The sequence below is a fragment of the Rana temporaria genome, chromosome 11 (assembly GCF_905171775.1).
Source record: "Rana temporaria chromosome 11, aRanTem1.1, whole genome shotgun sequence".
In the NCBI taxonomy this organism is placed as follows: domain Eukaryota; kingdom Metazoa; phylum Chordata; class Amphibia; order Anura; family Ranidae; genus Rana; species Rana temporaria.
The window spans coordinates 130789137-130802919 of NC_053499.1; the positions used below are offsets into that span (position 1 = coordinate 130789137).

Here is a 13783-nt window from a genome sequence, read left to right on the forward strand (position 1 = left end):
AAGGTTTCAGTACTTTAAATCAGAGATCGGGAATAATTATGCAGATTAGGAGCTCAACCACGCATTATCGCACATCTAAATAAAACTAAAGACTTGGGGGGGAGGGAGAGAGAGGAAGTTCTGATACAAACAAAAACAACACATTTATAAAATATATATATATTTGTTTAATAAATACAGTATAAGGCCAAGGTTCACCAACCATTGCGTGCAGTGTTTGGAAGGAACTAGTTAGCTAGATGAAAATAGGCTGGAGGAACTATAGAGAAGGGGTCACTCCTGGGAGTTCTGCGGCTTTTGTTCTTGGGGTCTCTTATTTGTGGAAGACCCTCCATGATCCTGGCAGTTCTCTCCCTCCTCTCGTACATCTGAACCCCTTCATTGATCGTGCTGGCTGTGAAATGCCGCTCATTCATATAAGCAATGGTTTCGTCCCGCTTGCGGCTCACGTAACCTTTTAGCACGGTGTTGTAAGGATTGACTTTTGCATCGGGTTGGAGTGTCTTGTATTTAAATTCCTTCCTGGTGATGACCGGTAACAGGAACTGGTCTGTGTTGCTTTTGATGACATCATCATCGTCGTTGTCGTCATCTGCACATCCCAAGGTGAGAGCCAAGAGCTGATCAGAAACGGACACCATGTCAGAGCCGGACACCTTGTCTATATATTCAGAGTGTTTCTGACGTACTTCAACCACATCCCTGAGGGACTGCTCCCGCCTCTCCTCCAAGTCCTCCACTATGGGGTGAGGATAGTTCTGACCCAATACTATACCTGTAAAGAAACCATAAAATGTGTAAGACTATAAAGCAAATTTGGAACAAAGAGAAAAAGTAAACATTACCCAATACATATGCACAAGTCCAAATTGCATTTTTTTTTTTTAAGAAAATGATGTAAGCTGCTATTGCTGATCTTTTTGAAAATGCTAGTTGCCAACCTAATTCAATTGTTTTAATACTTTGAGGTTCTAATCTTTTTATTAGCTGCTGAGATCAGATACCAGCCACACAAGGAGTGTACTGGCTAATGTGCCACCAGGGCCCAAAGAAATAATTATTTAAAGTGGATCAGAAATCATGTGACATTCCTAGCTGCCTCTAAGGCAGGCCATACATGGTGCAAATTTATTTCCTGCAACCATGGGATGCAGGAAAAAAGTTTGCACGATTCCCCCCATCAACACAGACAGTGCTGACAGGGGAATCAGCAAATGCCATGCAGCCAGAAATGGAACTCCCACTGATCAAGTATCTGTTTCAACTTCTGGGGAAAGATCACCAGCCAACTACGCATTTTAATTTCCTTTCCCTCGGCAGACACACAGGTCCCAGAAGACAGCAGGGACCATTCAGAACGCACAGCACGACTCGCACATGCACAGTAGGGAACCAGGAGTGAAGCGGAAAGTCTTCACTGCCTGGTTCCCTTACCAGGAATGGTGGCGGGAGTCAATCCTAAGATTGGCTGGGGTGCCAACATTGCAGGTTTCCTGGACAGGTAAGTGTCCTTATATTAAAAAGGTCAGCAGTTGTCTACTGTACGATGTAACCATCTAAAGAATTTGTCGTTATATGCTGGATTTTATGCCAATAAAACTTTTTGTAAAAGAAAAAGGTCAGCAGCTACAGTATTTGTAGCTGCTGACTTAAAAAAAATAAAATAAAAAAATTCCCAGGCGGAATGCCGCTTTAAAAGTGGTGTATGCCTGTAATTACCATATACTAAGCAACTTGAACACATGATTGCTACCAGCAGAGGGAGCCACAGCCTAATATATTCATGTAAATCTGCATAAAAGATTTTTGAGCTGCTATGGATTTATAAGTGGTTGTAAACCCACTCTTGTAACTTGAACCTACAGGTGAGCCTAGATTAAGGCTTACCCGTAGGTGCAAGAAATATCTCCCAAACCTACACGGTTAAGGAGATATTTTCACAGAAACGGGCACCGCAGTCTACAGCGAATGTGCTGTTTTTGTCATCGCCGCTCCAGCCAATCGCAGTTGCAATAACAGGAAATAGAGACGAGGGGACAAGCCGGCGATAAAAAGTATCGGTACTTGTACTCGGTCCTAAAAAAGTGGTATCGGACAACCCTAGTTGTCACCCTAGGCTGCTCTCTTGATAAAGGACTACAAAACATGTCCATAGCTCTTCATCCCCATTATAAGGGGAAATTAGTCGGTTACAGAATGTAGATATTCTTGGTGCAGCTCACAGGATATAAACAAGAACATTGCTCTTCTGCCAAGGTCTACAAGTATTTTCTGTACTTAATGAAAATGTTCTTAGCTTGAAAGAAAAAAAAAAAAAGTGGTTTTAAAGGCTCAAGGTTTTCTACCTTAAATGTATTCTGTGCATGAAAGTAAAAAAAAATAATCTTCTGTGTGCAACAGGCAAAGACACACAAGCCGCACCGCAGCCGCAATGGAAATATGTCAACTGGCTCCATAGAGAGCCCATCATAATCTCCTGTCATGCAAATTCGATGCAGAGAAAGCCTCATCCGATTCGCATAGGTGTGAACCCAGCCTTAAAGCAGAACTAAAAGCTAAAAATAAAAAAAGGCAAACAAGCGGGTTATCTTTCGCAGAAGAGACATGCAATGTCTATTCTGCATGAAAACACACTTACTGCCTGTTCGCAATCCTCTGTAGAATGTACACTGAGCTGTACACTGAGCTGTACATGCGCATCTCAGTTTACATTCTGGCACAGTGCCTGTGTGCCGGGATGGCTGCACTCCTGTGCATGTGCGGAAGTGACATCATTCTTCTACACCTGCCAATCAAAACGACTGAAGACCGGTGATCTGTCGATGTGGTTCCGGCTATCGAGATGGTTCCTGTAAGGACTGCGCAGGCGCAATCCTTGCCGACGGAAATCTCCGAACCTCGGCTGGCATCCAGGGCGACGTGGAATTTGAGGAATTCACGTCCGCGAGCTCGGCCTGGCTCTTTTTTTTTTTAACATCCTCAAATCGACGGGGATGTCAAAGAATGAGCCTGGATGCCGGCCGAGGTTCAGAGATTTCTATCGGCAAGGATTGCGCCTGCGCAGTCCTTACAGGAACCATCTCGATAGGGGAACCTTAACGACAAGTCACCGGCACCCAGAAGAAGGAGATGCTCGGGAAGTACCTCGCGTACATCAGATAGTCGGCATTGGTGCCTTTAGATTTAGAGGGAAATAAAAACCATTGAAAACATCAGAGAAGAAAATAAAAATAAAGGACAGCTTCTTATAGATTATTAAAGTGCTGCACCTGACAGATTTTACTTTTATACCCACCGGCTCGTCTGAGTTGAGACGGAGGACATTTCCAAGGCTTGTGAATGTATTCATCAGGCAACCCAGCCAGCTCTGGACACCACTTCCTCACATAGGAGCCGTAGGGGTCACAAGTCATGGCGGCATCTACAGGATGCATGACAAAATTCCAGTGGTCCAGTCCGGACATTCCCCCATTCTGCCACATCATGGCATTGATAGCAACATCTGCATCCACCAGAGTGTCCTGACAACACAAAGATTCATTACACGTCATCATAAAGCCCAACTTCCCGCTATTCATCTCTTATACTTGGCTGGGATGCTTTTATATCCGTTTACAAAATTTAGATTTTACCAAAAATTGGGTAAATTTTATATTATATAATAAATAAAAATGTGTGTGTGTGTGTGTGTGTGTGTGTGTGTGTGTGTATATGTATATATATATATATATATACATATACACACACACACTCACTATCTCACAAAAGTGAGTACACCCCTCACATTTTTGTAAATATTTTATTATACCTTTTCATGTGCAAACACAGAAATGGCACTTTGCAACAATGTAAAGTAGTGAGTGTACAGCTTGTATAACAGTGTAAATTTGCTGTCCCCTCAAAATAACTCAACACATGGCCATTAATGTCTAAACCACTGGCAACAAAAGTGAGTACACCCCTAAGACCCCTTTCACACTGAGGAGTTTTTCAGGCGGTACAGCGCTAAAAATAGTGCTGCTATACCGCCTGAAAAACTCCTGCACTGCATACTCAATGTGAAAGCGAGAGGGCTTTCACACTGAGGTGATGCGCTGGCGGGAGAGAAAAAAATCTCCTGTCAGCAGCATCTTTGGAGCGATGAGAGGAGCGGCGTGTATACTGCTCCTTCACATTTAAAACAATGGGAAACCGCGGCAATACCGCCCGCAATGCACCTCTGCAGAGGCGCATTGCGGGCGGTATTAACCCTTTATCGGCCACTAGCGGGGGTTAATACCGCACCGCTAGAGGCCGAATCCCGCGGCAAGTCCGACGGTATAGCGCCGCTATACCGCCACAGCGCCTCCCGCCCCAGTGTGAAAGGAGCCTAAGTGAAACTGGTGTGTCATTAGACATCAAATGCGATTCACAGCGCACTGCTGTGCAGATCACATGCGATGTCTGTATGATGATATCGTATGGCTGAATTCACGTCACATTCGCACCAGAATGGTGCAGGACCCTTTTTTTGGTTTGCACTGGAATCGGATCACATGGGTGTTCACACCCATGCGATCTGATTTCTGCACCATTTGACAGTCCACACTGCGATATGCAAACTGATCTGGGGGTGTTATTAACTTTCTATTGACACCTGCAGCAGTGTGAACGGTCTACGAGTTTTATGCGATGCGGGAACCCACACTGGAATCGCGCCGATTCCTGCTTCACGCTGGTGTGAACTGGCACTGAAGCTGGTAGCACTAAAATGCTCAACAAGCCAAATGCCATTCATTTCAATGGCCCCTGTTCACATCTGAGCATTCTGTCGCCTGAAACTCCAAAAAGTACACAAGCTTCTTTTTGGCAGATTACAAACGTTTTTGGCCCCATATACATTTTTTTTAGAAATGCCTAAATTGAGAGTTTCGTCACTTGTTTCCTGCACAAAAAGCAGCTTTCATCTCCTAATTACCGCTCCTCCACCTAGTGCTTTCTATTGGCCAAACAAAAACGCCTGAAGCTGTAAAACGCTCATAATACGCTTCTAAAATTATTTTAAAAAACTTGCAAAAAAAAAAAAAATTGCCAAAAAAATTACAAAAAAATGCCAGTAAATCGATAAGCTCATGTGTGAACAGAGCCTTGTCTGAGGGGTACAACGTTACATCTGCCCCGTGTCTACGGAGAGATAATTACACACTCCTGAATGAATTGACCACCTACACTGCTACTACTTTGCCAATTAAGGCCCAGATTCTCAAAGGGCTTACGACAGCGCAACGCAATGTACGCCGTCGTAAGTCCTAATCTGGGCCGTCGTATCTATGCGACTGATTCTTAGAATCAGTTACGCCTAGATAACCATTAAATCCGACAGGCGTAAGGCTCTTATGCTGTCGGATCTTAAATGCAATTTTTTTTTCCGCCGCTAGGTGTCGCCTCCGTCGTTTTCCCAGTCGAGAATGCAAATGAGCAAAATACGCGAATTCCCGAACGTACGCGCGGTCGACGCAGTGAAGATACGACGTTTACGTTAGATTTGCGACGCATAAAGTTGCCCCTGCTATATGAGGGGCAACCAATGTTAAGTATGGCCGTCGTTCCCGCGTCGAAATTTAAAAATGTACGTCGTTTGCGTAAGTCGTCCATGAATGGGGCTGGACGCCATTTACGTTCACGTTGAAACCAATGACGTCCTTGCGACGTCATTTAGCGCAATGCACGTCGGGAAATTTTAGGGACGGCGCATGCACAGTACGTTCGGCCTAATTTAAATGATCCATGCCCCTACCCGGATCATTTGAATTAGGCGGGCTTGCGCCGGGGGATTTACGCTACGCCGCCGCAACTTTACAGGCAAGTTCTTTGTGAATAAAGCACTTGCCTGTAAAACTTGCGGCGGCGTAACGTAAATGACATACGTTACGCCGCCGCAGTTTTACGCCCAGATACGAGAATCTGGGCCTAAGTCTGATCTTGGCATTGACTCTTCCTATAAGAAGCTTTTAGAAAAGGGATAGGTCAGAACCAGGCCAAGCTGAACAACTATCATATTACGTCTCCTTGGCCTCCACAGAGGTCAGGAAGCATTCACTCTAAAGGTTTCCCAGCTAAAGGTTCTGGCATTCTGACAGTTGGTGTGACAGTAGTACAGAAATTCCTCCTTCCACCATGCTGCGTTCAAAAAAAATGTGTACATACGAGAATGACCTCTCAGTAATGTACAAGCTAGAAGAAATTCTACAACTGTACTAAAGCTATAACAAGTTGCAGACAGCTCATCAATGCTGATTTATTGCTGTGTGTGTGAGAGGAAGGATCCTCTTTGTGGAATGAAAAGGCAGAAAAATGATGTGCTTGAATTGGCCAAGCTGGTGGGAGGGGGAGAGGGTGAACTATAGTTTTTTTTAAGCACAGGCCCTAGAGAACAAAATGGTGGATGTTGCATATTTTTATGTCACTGGGCCAGATTCTCTAAGATTCTGCGCTGGCGTAGTGCAAGCCATTTACACCACACCACCGCAACTTACTGGAGCAAGTGCCGTATTCCCCAAACACTTGCTCCGTAATTTGCGGCGGCGTAGTGTAAATGGCCCAGCGTATGGCTGCATAATTCAAAGGGGGCGGCTTGTATTCAAATTAAGCGCGCCCCCGCGCCGATCGAACTGCGCATGCGCCGGGCGGAAAAACAGCCCAGTGCGCATGCTCCAGTTCACGACGGAAAACGTCAATGACGCCGACATGAGCGTCATTGACGTAAAGTCGTATTCGCGGACGACTTAGTAAAACGACGTACCCGACGGAAAAAGACGACGCTGACCCGACGCCATACTTAACATGGCATACGGCGGACTGGCGTAAGGTTACCCCTCATATAGCAGGGGTAACCTTACGTTTACGGAAACGACGTAAGCGACGACTACGCGACGCAAATTCGTTCGGGAATCGGCGTATCAGGCTCATTTGCATAGTCAAATGAGAACTGAACGTAAACGCCACCTAGCGGCCGTCGTCGCATTACATCTAAGATCCGACAGTGTAAGTGACTTACACCTGTCGGATCTTGGCCGTATCTATGCGAAAATGATTCTAGGAATCACTTGCATAGATACCCGGGCCAAAAAACAGAGATACGACGGTGTTTCCTGAGATACACCGTCGTAACTCTTCTGAGAATCTGGCCCTCTATGTTTAGGGGAAAAAATACCCTTTAATTAATTTCTAATACACAAAAACACAATATAATACCCAATTGTATTTTGTAAAGTATAAAAGATGTTATGCCGTGTAAATAGAACCCAAACATGTCATGCATTAAAATTGCCCGTCTGTGGAATGGTGCCAAATTACGCTACCTCAAAATCTCCATAGGCAACGCTTAGTTACAAGTTACCAGGTTACAGTTTATATATATATATATATATATATATATATATATATATATACACACACACACACACACACACACACACACACACACACACATTCTATTGCTCTCGCTCACAGTAATTCCTCACATGTGTGGTGCGATTGCCGTTTACAAATGTGTGTGGAACCTACGCACGCAATCGCATTTGCTCGTGAGCTCGGAGGAATGGGGGCACTTTAACCACTTAAGGACCGCCGCATGCAGATTTACGTTGACAGAATGGCACGGACAGGCAAATGGGCGTACAGGTATGTCCCCTTCAATTTGCTGCAGTGTGGTCATGCACACGCCACTGGCGGCACGCTCGCGATCCTGTCGCGAAACTCTGTGACCATGCCCGCGAGACCCATGGACTCGATGTCCGCCGGTGTCCCGTGATCGTATCACGGAGCTGAAGAACAGGGAGATGTCAGGGTAAACACAACCTCTCCCCAGTGACATGTCACTGATCGAATGCTCCCTCTCATCGGGAGCAGCGATCAGTGACATGTCACTTGTAGCCACGCCCCCTAACAGTTAGAATCACTCCCTAGGACACACTTAACCTCTTCAGCGCCCCCTACAGGTTAAACCCTTTACTGCCAGTGTCATTTTTACAGTAATTAGTGCATTTTATAGCACCGATCGCTGTAAAAATGACAATGGTCCCAAAATAGTGTCAAAAGTGTCCGATGTGTCCGCCTTAATGTTGCAGTCACGATAAAAAAAAAAAAAAAAAAAAAAAAAATCACTGATCGCCGCCATTACTTGTAAAAAAATAAATTATTAATAAAAATGCCATACAACTATCCCCTATTTTGTAGACGCTAAAACTTTTGCGCAAACCAATCAACAAATGCTTATTGCAATTTTTTTTTACCGAAAATATGTAGAAGAATACGTATCGGCCTAAACTGAGGAAAACATTTTTTGGGGATATGCATTATAGCAAAAAATATTTTTGTTTATAGTGAAAAAAATAAAAATCGCAGAGGTGATCAAATACCACCAAAAGAAAGCTCTATTTGTGGGGGGGGGGGGGGGAAAGGACTTTAATTTTGTTTTGGAGCCACGTCGCACGACCGCGCAATTGTCAGTTGAAGCGACGCAGTGCCAAATCGCAAAAAGTGGCCTAGTCTTTGGCCAGCCAAATGGTCCGGGGCTTAAGCGTTACATTTTTTATTTTATTTTTTAACACTGTACCTTTAACTTTTTTTTACCCTTTTTGTTGAATCAACTTTATGGCTATTACAAGGGATAAACAACATCCCTTGTAATAGCATAGGCCATGACAGGTCCTCTTTATGGGGAGATCAGGGGTCTATTAGACTTCAGATCTTTCATCCGAGTTCCAATGCAGATGATCAGACACAGATCGATCTGATCAGCTGCTTTACTGCCCATTAATGGCCAGGTAAACAAAGAACTGAAACAGGAAGTGACTAAGGCCCAGATTCTCAAAGGACTTACGACGGCGCAGCGCCATGTACGCCGTCGTAAGTCCTAATCTGACCCGTCGTATCTATTTGCCTGATTCTTAGAATCAGTTACGCATAGATATCCATTAGATCCGACAGGCGCAAGTCTCTTACACCGTCGGATCTAAACTGCATTTTTTTTTGACCGCTAGGTGGTGCTTTCGTCGAATTCCGCGTCGAGTAGGCAAATTAGCTAGATAAGCGAATTCCCGAATGTACGTGTGGCCGACGCAGTAAAGTTACAACGTTTACTTTAGGCTTTTCCCGGCGTATAGTTGCCCCTGCTATATGGTGGCATAAGTGCGGCGCATCAATGTTAAGTATGGCCGTCGTTCCCGCGTCGAAATTTGAAAAAGTTACGTCGTTTGCGTAAGTCGTCCGTGAATGGGGCTGGACGTCATTTACATTCACGTCGAAACCAGCGACGTCCTTGCGGCATACTTTGGAGCAATGCACACTGGGAAAATCTACGGATGGCGCATTTGCCGTTCGGGAAAAACGTCAATCACGTTGGGTCACAGTAGATTTACATAAAACACGCACCCCTGATCCAAATTTGAATTAGGCGGGCTTACGCCGGCCGATTTACACTACGCCGCCGCAACTTACGGAGCAAGTGCTTTGAGAATACAGCACTTGCCCGTGTAAGTTGTGGGGGCGTAACGTACATCAAATACGTTACGCCTGCCCAAAATTGCGCGGAGATACGAGAATCTGGCCCTAAATCCGTCACTTCCTGTTTCTAAAAGTCACACAGTGGGAGAAAATTCGTTCCTCTCACTGAGCCCAGAGCTGGATGCCACCGGTCACATCCTTACCGGGCTCTCCTGTGCGATCGGAGAGCTTGGTAAGCATGCAACTGGTGGCATCCAGCTCTGGGCACACATTAAGGCAGTGCCAGGGGGGCCCTTATACTGCCTGTAAAAGTAATCCAGTGGCTCGTTAGCCATTTAGATTACTTTTATTTCACGCAGAATCGCTGGCCCTAAAAAATAATATCCTGATCATAGCTGCAGCGATGACCGAGATATCATCCTTGCTGTGGATATTTATAAAACGTACAGCGGAGGAGGGTTAAAAATCGGCATTTATCAAAGGCACTAATGGTTCAATGAGTGTGTTACCCCCCCCCCAATTACCTGAAACCATCTGTAGCCATGGATCCAATGTAAGTGAAGATAAGCCACAAGGAAAGAGGCCACTACATGTCTGGAGTAATTGCACATCCAGCCCGTGAGCCAAAGTTCTCTCATGGCAGCATCTACCAGAGGGTATCCAGTCACCCCTTTCTGCCAGGCTCGTAGATGGCTCCGATCACTGCTCCAGCGCTGACTCTGGAATAATAAAAATGATTTGGTCACCGAGAAATAATACAGCTATACAGCCAAGCCTGAATTAAAAGAACTATATAAGACCCATTTTACACTGAAGTGTTTTTACAGCGTTTTAGCGTTAAAAATAGCGCTATTAAAACACTCAAAAAAAAAATGCTCTCCATGCATCTCAATAGACCCTTTCACACGGAGTCCTGCAAGCAGCATCTTTGGAGCAGCTTTTGGGCGCTAAAAAAAAAAAAAAAACGCTCCAAAAACGCCCCTCTCCATTGAAATGAATTGAAAAGCGCTGTAAAAACGCCTTACCCTTTCACACTGAGGCACTGCAAAAACGCCCTAAAATGCTAAAATGAGGCTTTGCTCGAATAACGCCCCAGTGTGAAAGGGGCCTCAGGCGTTTTTCGAGAGTTATTGGATCTGCAATCCCAATGTGCTGGTAAAGCACCACTAAGACCCTAACGTTATGGGCGTTTTTGCAGCGCCTCAGTGTAAAAGGGTGAGGCGTTTTTACAGCGCTTTTCAATTCATTTCAATGGAGAGGGGCGTTTTTGGGGCGTTTTTTTCAGTGCCCAAAAGCTGCTCCAAAGATGCTGCTTGCAGGACTCAGTGTGAAAGGGTTCATTGAGATGCATGAAGAGCGCCTTATGAGCGTTTTAACTACTTGCCGACCAGCCGCCGTCATTTTACGACGGCAGGTCGGCTTCCCTGCGCGAGAGCCCGTAGCTCTACGTCGGCTCTCTCGCAGGCCACTAGGGGTGCGCGAGTGCCGCTGGAGGCACGCCCCCAGCTCGCCCCCGACTCCCCTGCGCGTGGCCGGCGGGCGCGATCGCCGCCGGGCACACGCGATCGCTCATTACAGAGCGGGGACCGGGAGCTGTGTGTGTAATGTAAATATGCAGAGATTTACGCCAGTCGGATCTTAGCCTAATTTCGGCGTATCTTGCTTTCTGAATACAGAAAGAAGATACGCCGGCGCAGCTTTGAATTTACGCAGCGTATCTATAGATACGCCGGCGTAAATTCTTGCTGAATCCAGCCCTAAGGCTGCTTTCACATTGCAGCGTGTAGCGCGGTGACTATTTGTAGCGCGGCTATACCATCGTGTTTACCGCGATATTCGGGCGCTAGCGGTGAGGTTTTGACCCCCGCTAGCGGCCGAAAAGGGGTTAATACTGCGGTTTTACCGCGCTTTCCCATTGATTTCAATGGGAAGGCGCGGTATAGGAGCGGTGAACACACCGCTCCTATACCGCGGTAAAGATGCGGCTAGCAGGACTTTTGGAGCGTTCCTGCTAGCGCATCGCTTCAATGTGAAAGCCTTCGGGCTTTCACATTGAAGACTACAGGGCATGATTTTTCATGCGGTATAGCAGCGCTATTTTTAGCGCTGTACCGCATTAAAAACGCCCCAATGTGAAAGGGGCCTAAGTATTCAGTCTCTTCTACCAGGGCACAATGCCTCCGCCTGCCAATGATTTGTTTTGCCCTCAGTTCTACTTTAAATTCCCTTCTATGCAAACACTATTTTTGACCAAAGGTATATTTTATATCTTCATCATATTTGCTGCAGACGCACATGCATTGAGAGAGGTTAGGTGCACATTCTGATAACACAAGAGCTCCATCAATCATGTACCTTGTATGCAGGCCTGACAGGTTCCACATGCATGTCTGGAAAGAGGACGAGCAACCAGTAAGACAGGTCCCGCCAGGCCAGCTTCCGTAGGAACTTTGGCACGCTTTTTTTGGTAAAGTATGCTTCATGCAGCACTGTCCTCGGGCTAATTTGACCAAAGTGGAGATATGGGGAAATGTGGCTGGTGTATGGTTTATCTGCTCGCCCAGACTCCTTATCGTAGTGTTTTATACCTAGAAAAAAAAAAACGGTTTATTTTATTGGATAGGAAGCAACAGGTCACACAGGTAATCTACTGACATAATTTGTTGTTTGTTATTTGGGGCAAGATATATTCCCATAAAAATACACCCCTTAAAGGAACACTAAAGGCAAGATTTTTTTTTGTTTAAAAATAACAAACATGTTATACTTACCTCCGCTGTGCAGCTCGTTTTGCACAGAGTGACCCGGATCTGTGTCTTCTGGGGTCCCTCGGCGGCTGTCTCGGCTCCTCCTCGCAAAAGCTTTCCACCTTCATGCGAGCTCCCTCGCATGGTGGAAAGCTTTTGCGAGCGCGCTCCTGTGATACAGCGGCGGTTATAGCTGCCGACTGTATCACTCGGCCCCGCCCCCCGGTGCGCCGCATCATCCGCTGTGATTGACAGCAGAGCCAGCCAATGGCTGCGCTGCTATCAATCCGCCCAACCTAGCCAATCAACGGCCAGGCTGGGAACCGCACAGGATGACGAGAACGTGCCCGGGACTTTCGAAGGGTGAGGTAAGTAAAACGGGGGCTCGGGGGAGGGGGGGGCGGTGCTGTCAGATGTTTTTTTTACCTTAATGCATAGGATGCATTAAGGTAAAAAAACTTTTACCTTTACAACCCCTTTAAGTTGGATCTTTACCAGCCTCTCTGGAGGAATTGGGGTGGTCAAAAAAAAAAAAAACACGTCTTGGATAGTTTTCGGTCCCAAGGTTTTGCTGCTCGTACATTGCAGAGCTGAGGTTTTGTTGCTGAAATCAGAAGTACAAACTTTTTGGGGTAATCCATCATTAACATACAAAAAGAAAGTGCAGCGCAAAATTAAACCATAAATAAATAAATTTGAATAATGTGCAGATTCGATATTCAAAAGGGAAATTTGAATAATAATAATAATAATAATATGTAAATTAAGCATGTAGCAAGTGAAAAAAAGTCCATAAAGATGATCCACCGGTGCTGAAGAATTCACAAAAGGTGACAATCCCTCCACCAAAGGTCTCTCTAGGTACTCTCACCTTCCGGCATGGACCCCTGAATTACCAAGAAGTCATGCAAAGCAGATAAAACCAAAAGATCAAATCCTCAAAATGACGTCACCCGCTGCTGTACGGTCCACAAGTGAATACTACATGCTGTTTTTGCTCGATCGTTTGTGAGTAGCCTGTGATATTTTAATAAATGCCTGTGTCTTTTAAAGTGGAGGGCACTTCGATTATTTCTTTGTTTCCTACATACCTACATTACCTGCTGAGTCTAATGCCGCGTACACATGATCATTTTTCAGCATGAAAAAAAAATGTTTTTCAGCATGTCGAAAAAACTACGTTTTCCCAACTTCATCATTAAAACGACGTTGCCTACACACCATCGTTTTAAAAAAATGTTCTAGCAAAGCGCGGTGACGTACAACACATACGACGGCACTCTAAAGGGGAAGTTCCATTCGACTTTGGGCTGCTTTAGCTGATTTCCTGTTAGTAAAAGACGATTCGCGCTTTTCTGTTACAGCGTGATAAATGTGCTTACTCCATTATGAACGGTAGTTTTACCAAAATGAGTGCTCCCGTCTCATAACGTGCTTCTGAGCATGCGCAGGTTTTTTAAGTCGTTTTAGCCCACACACGATCATTTTTTACAACCTGAAAAACGACATAGTTTAAAACAACGTTAAAAAATGCAGCATGTTCGAATTTT

At 45.3% G+C, this 13783-nt stretch overlaps 1 protein-coding gene across 2 annotated transcripts in view; it reads right to left on the reverse strand.

Annotated features, from left to right (window-relative positions):
• Window positions 1-147: 147 nt before the first annotated feature.
• LOC120917690 (deoxyribodipyrimidine photo-lyase-like) overlaps window positions 148-13783 on the reverse strand; it is a 27753-nt gene continuing 14117 nt past the window's right edge. The window contains exons 5-8 of one of the 2 annotated variants that reach the window (XM_040329158.1): window positions 11842-12074; window positions 10011-10205; window positions 3296-3521; window positions 148-775 (exon numbers count right to left, since the gene is read on the reverse strand). In XM_040329158.1, coding sequence (XP_040185092.1) covers window positions 228-775; window positions 3296-3521; window positions 10011-10205; window positions 11842-12074 — 1202 coding nt within the window. In that variant the 3' untranslated portion in view covers window positions 148-227. Of the gene's footprint in view, window positions 776-3269; window positions 3522-10010; window positions 10206-11841; window positions 12075-13783 lie in introns of both variants that reach the window. The other variant, XM_040329159.1, reaches the window with a different exon arrangement.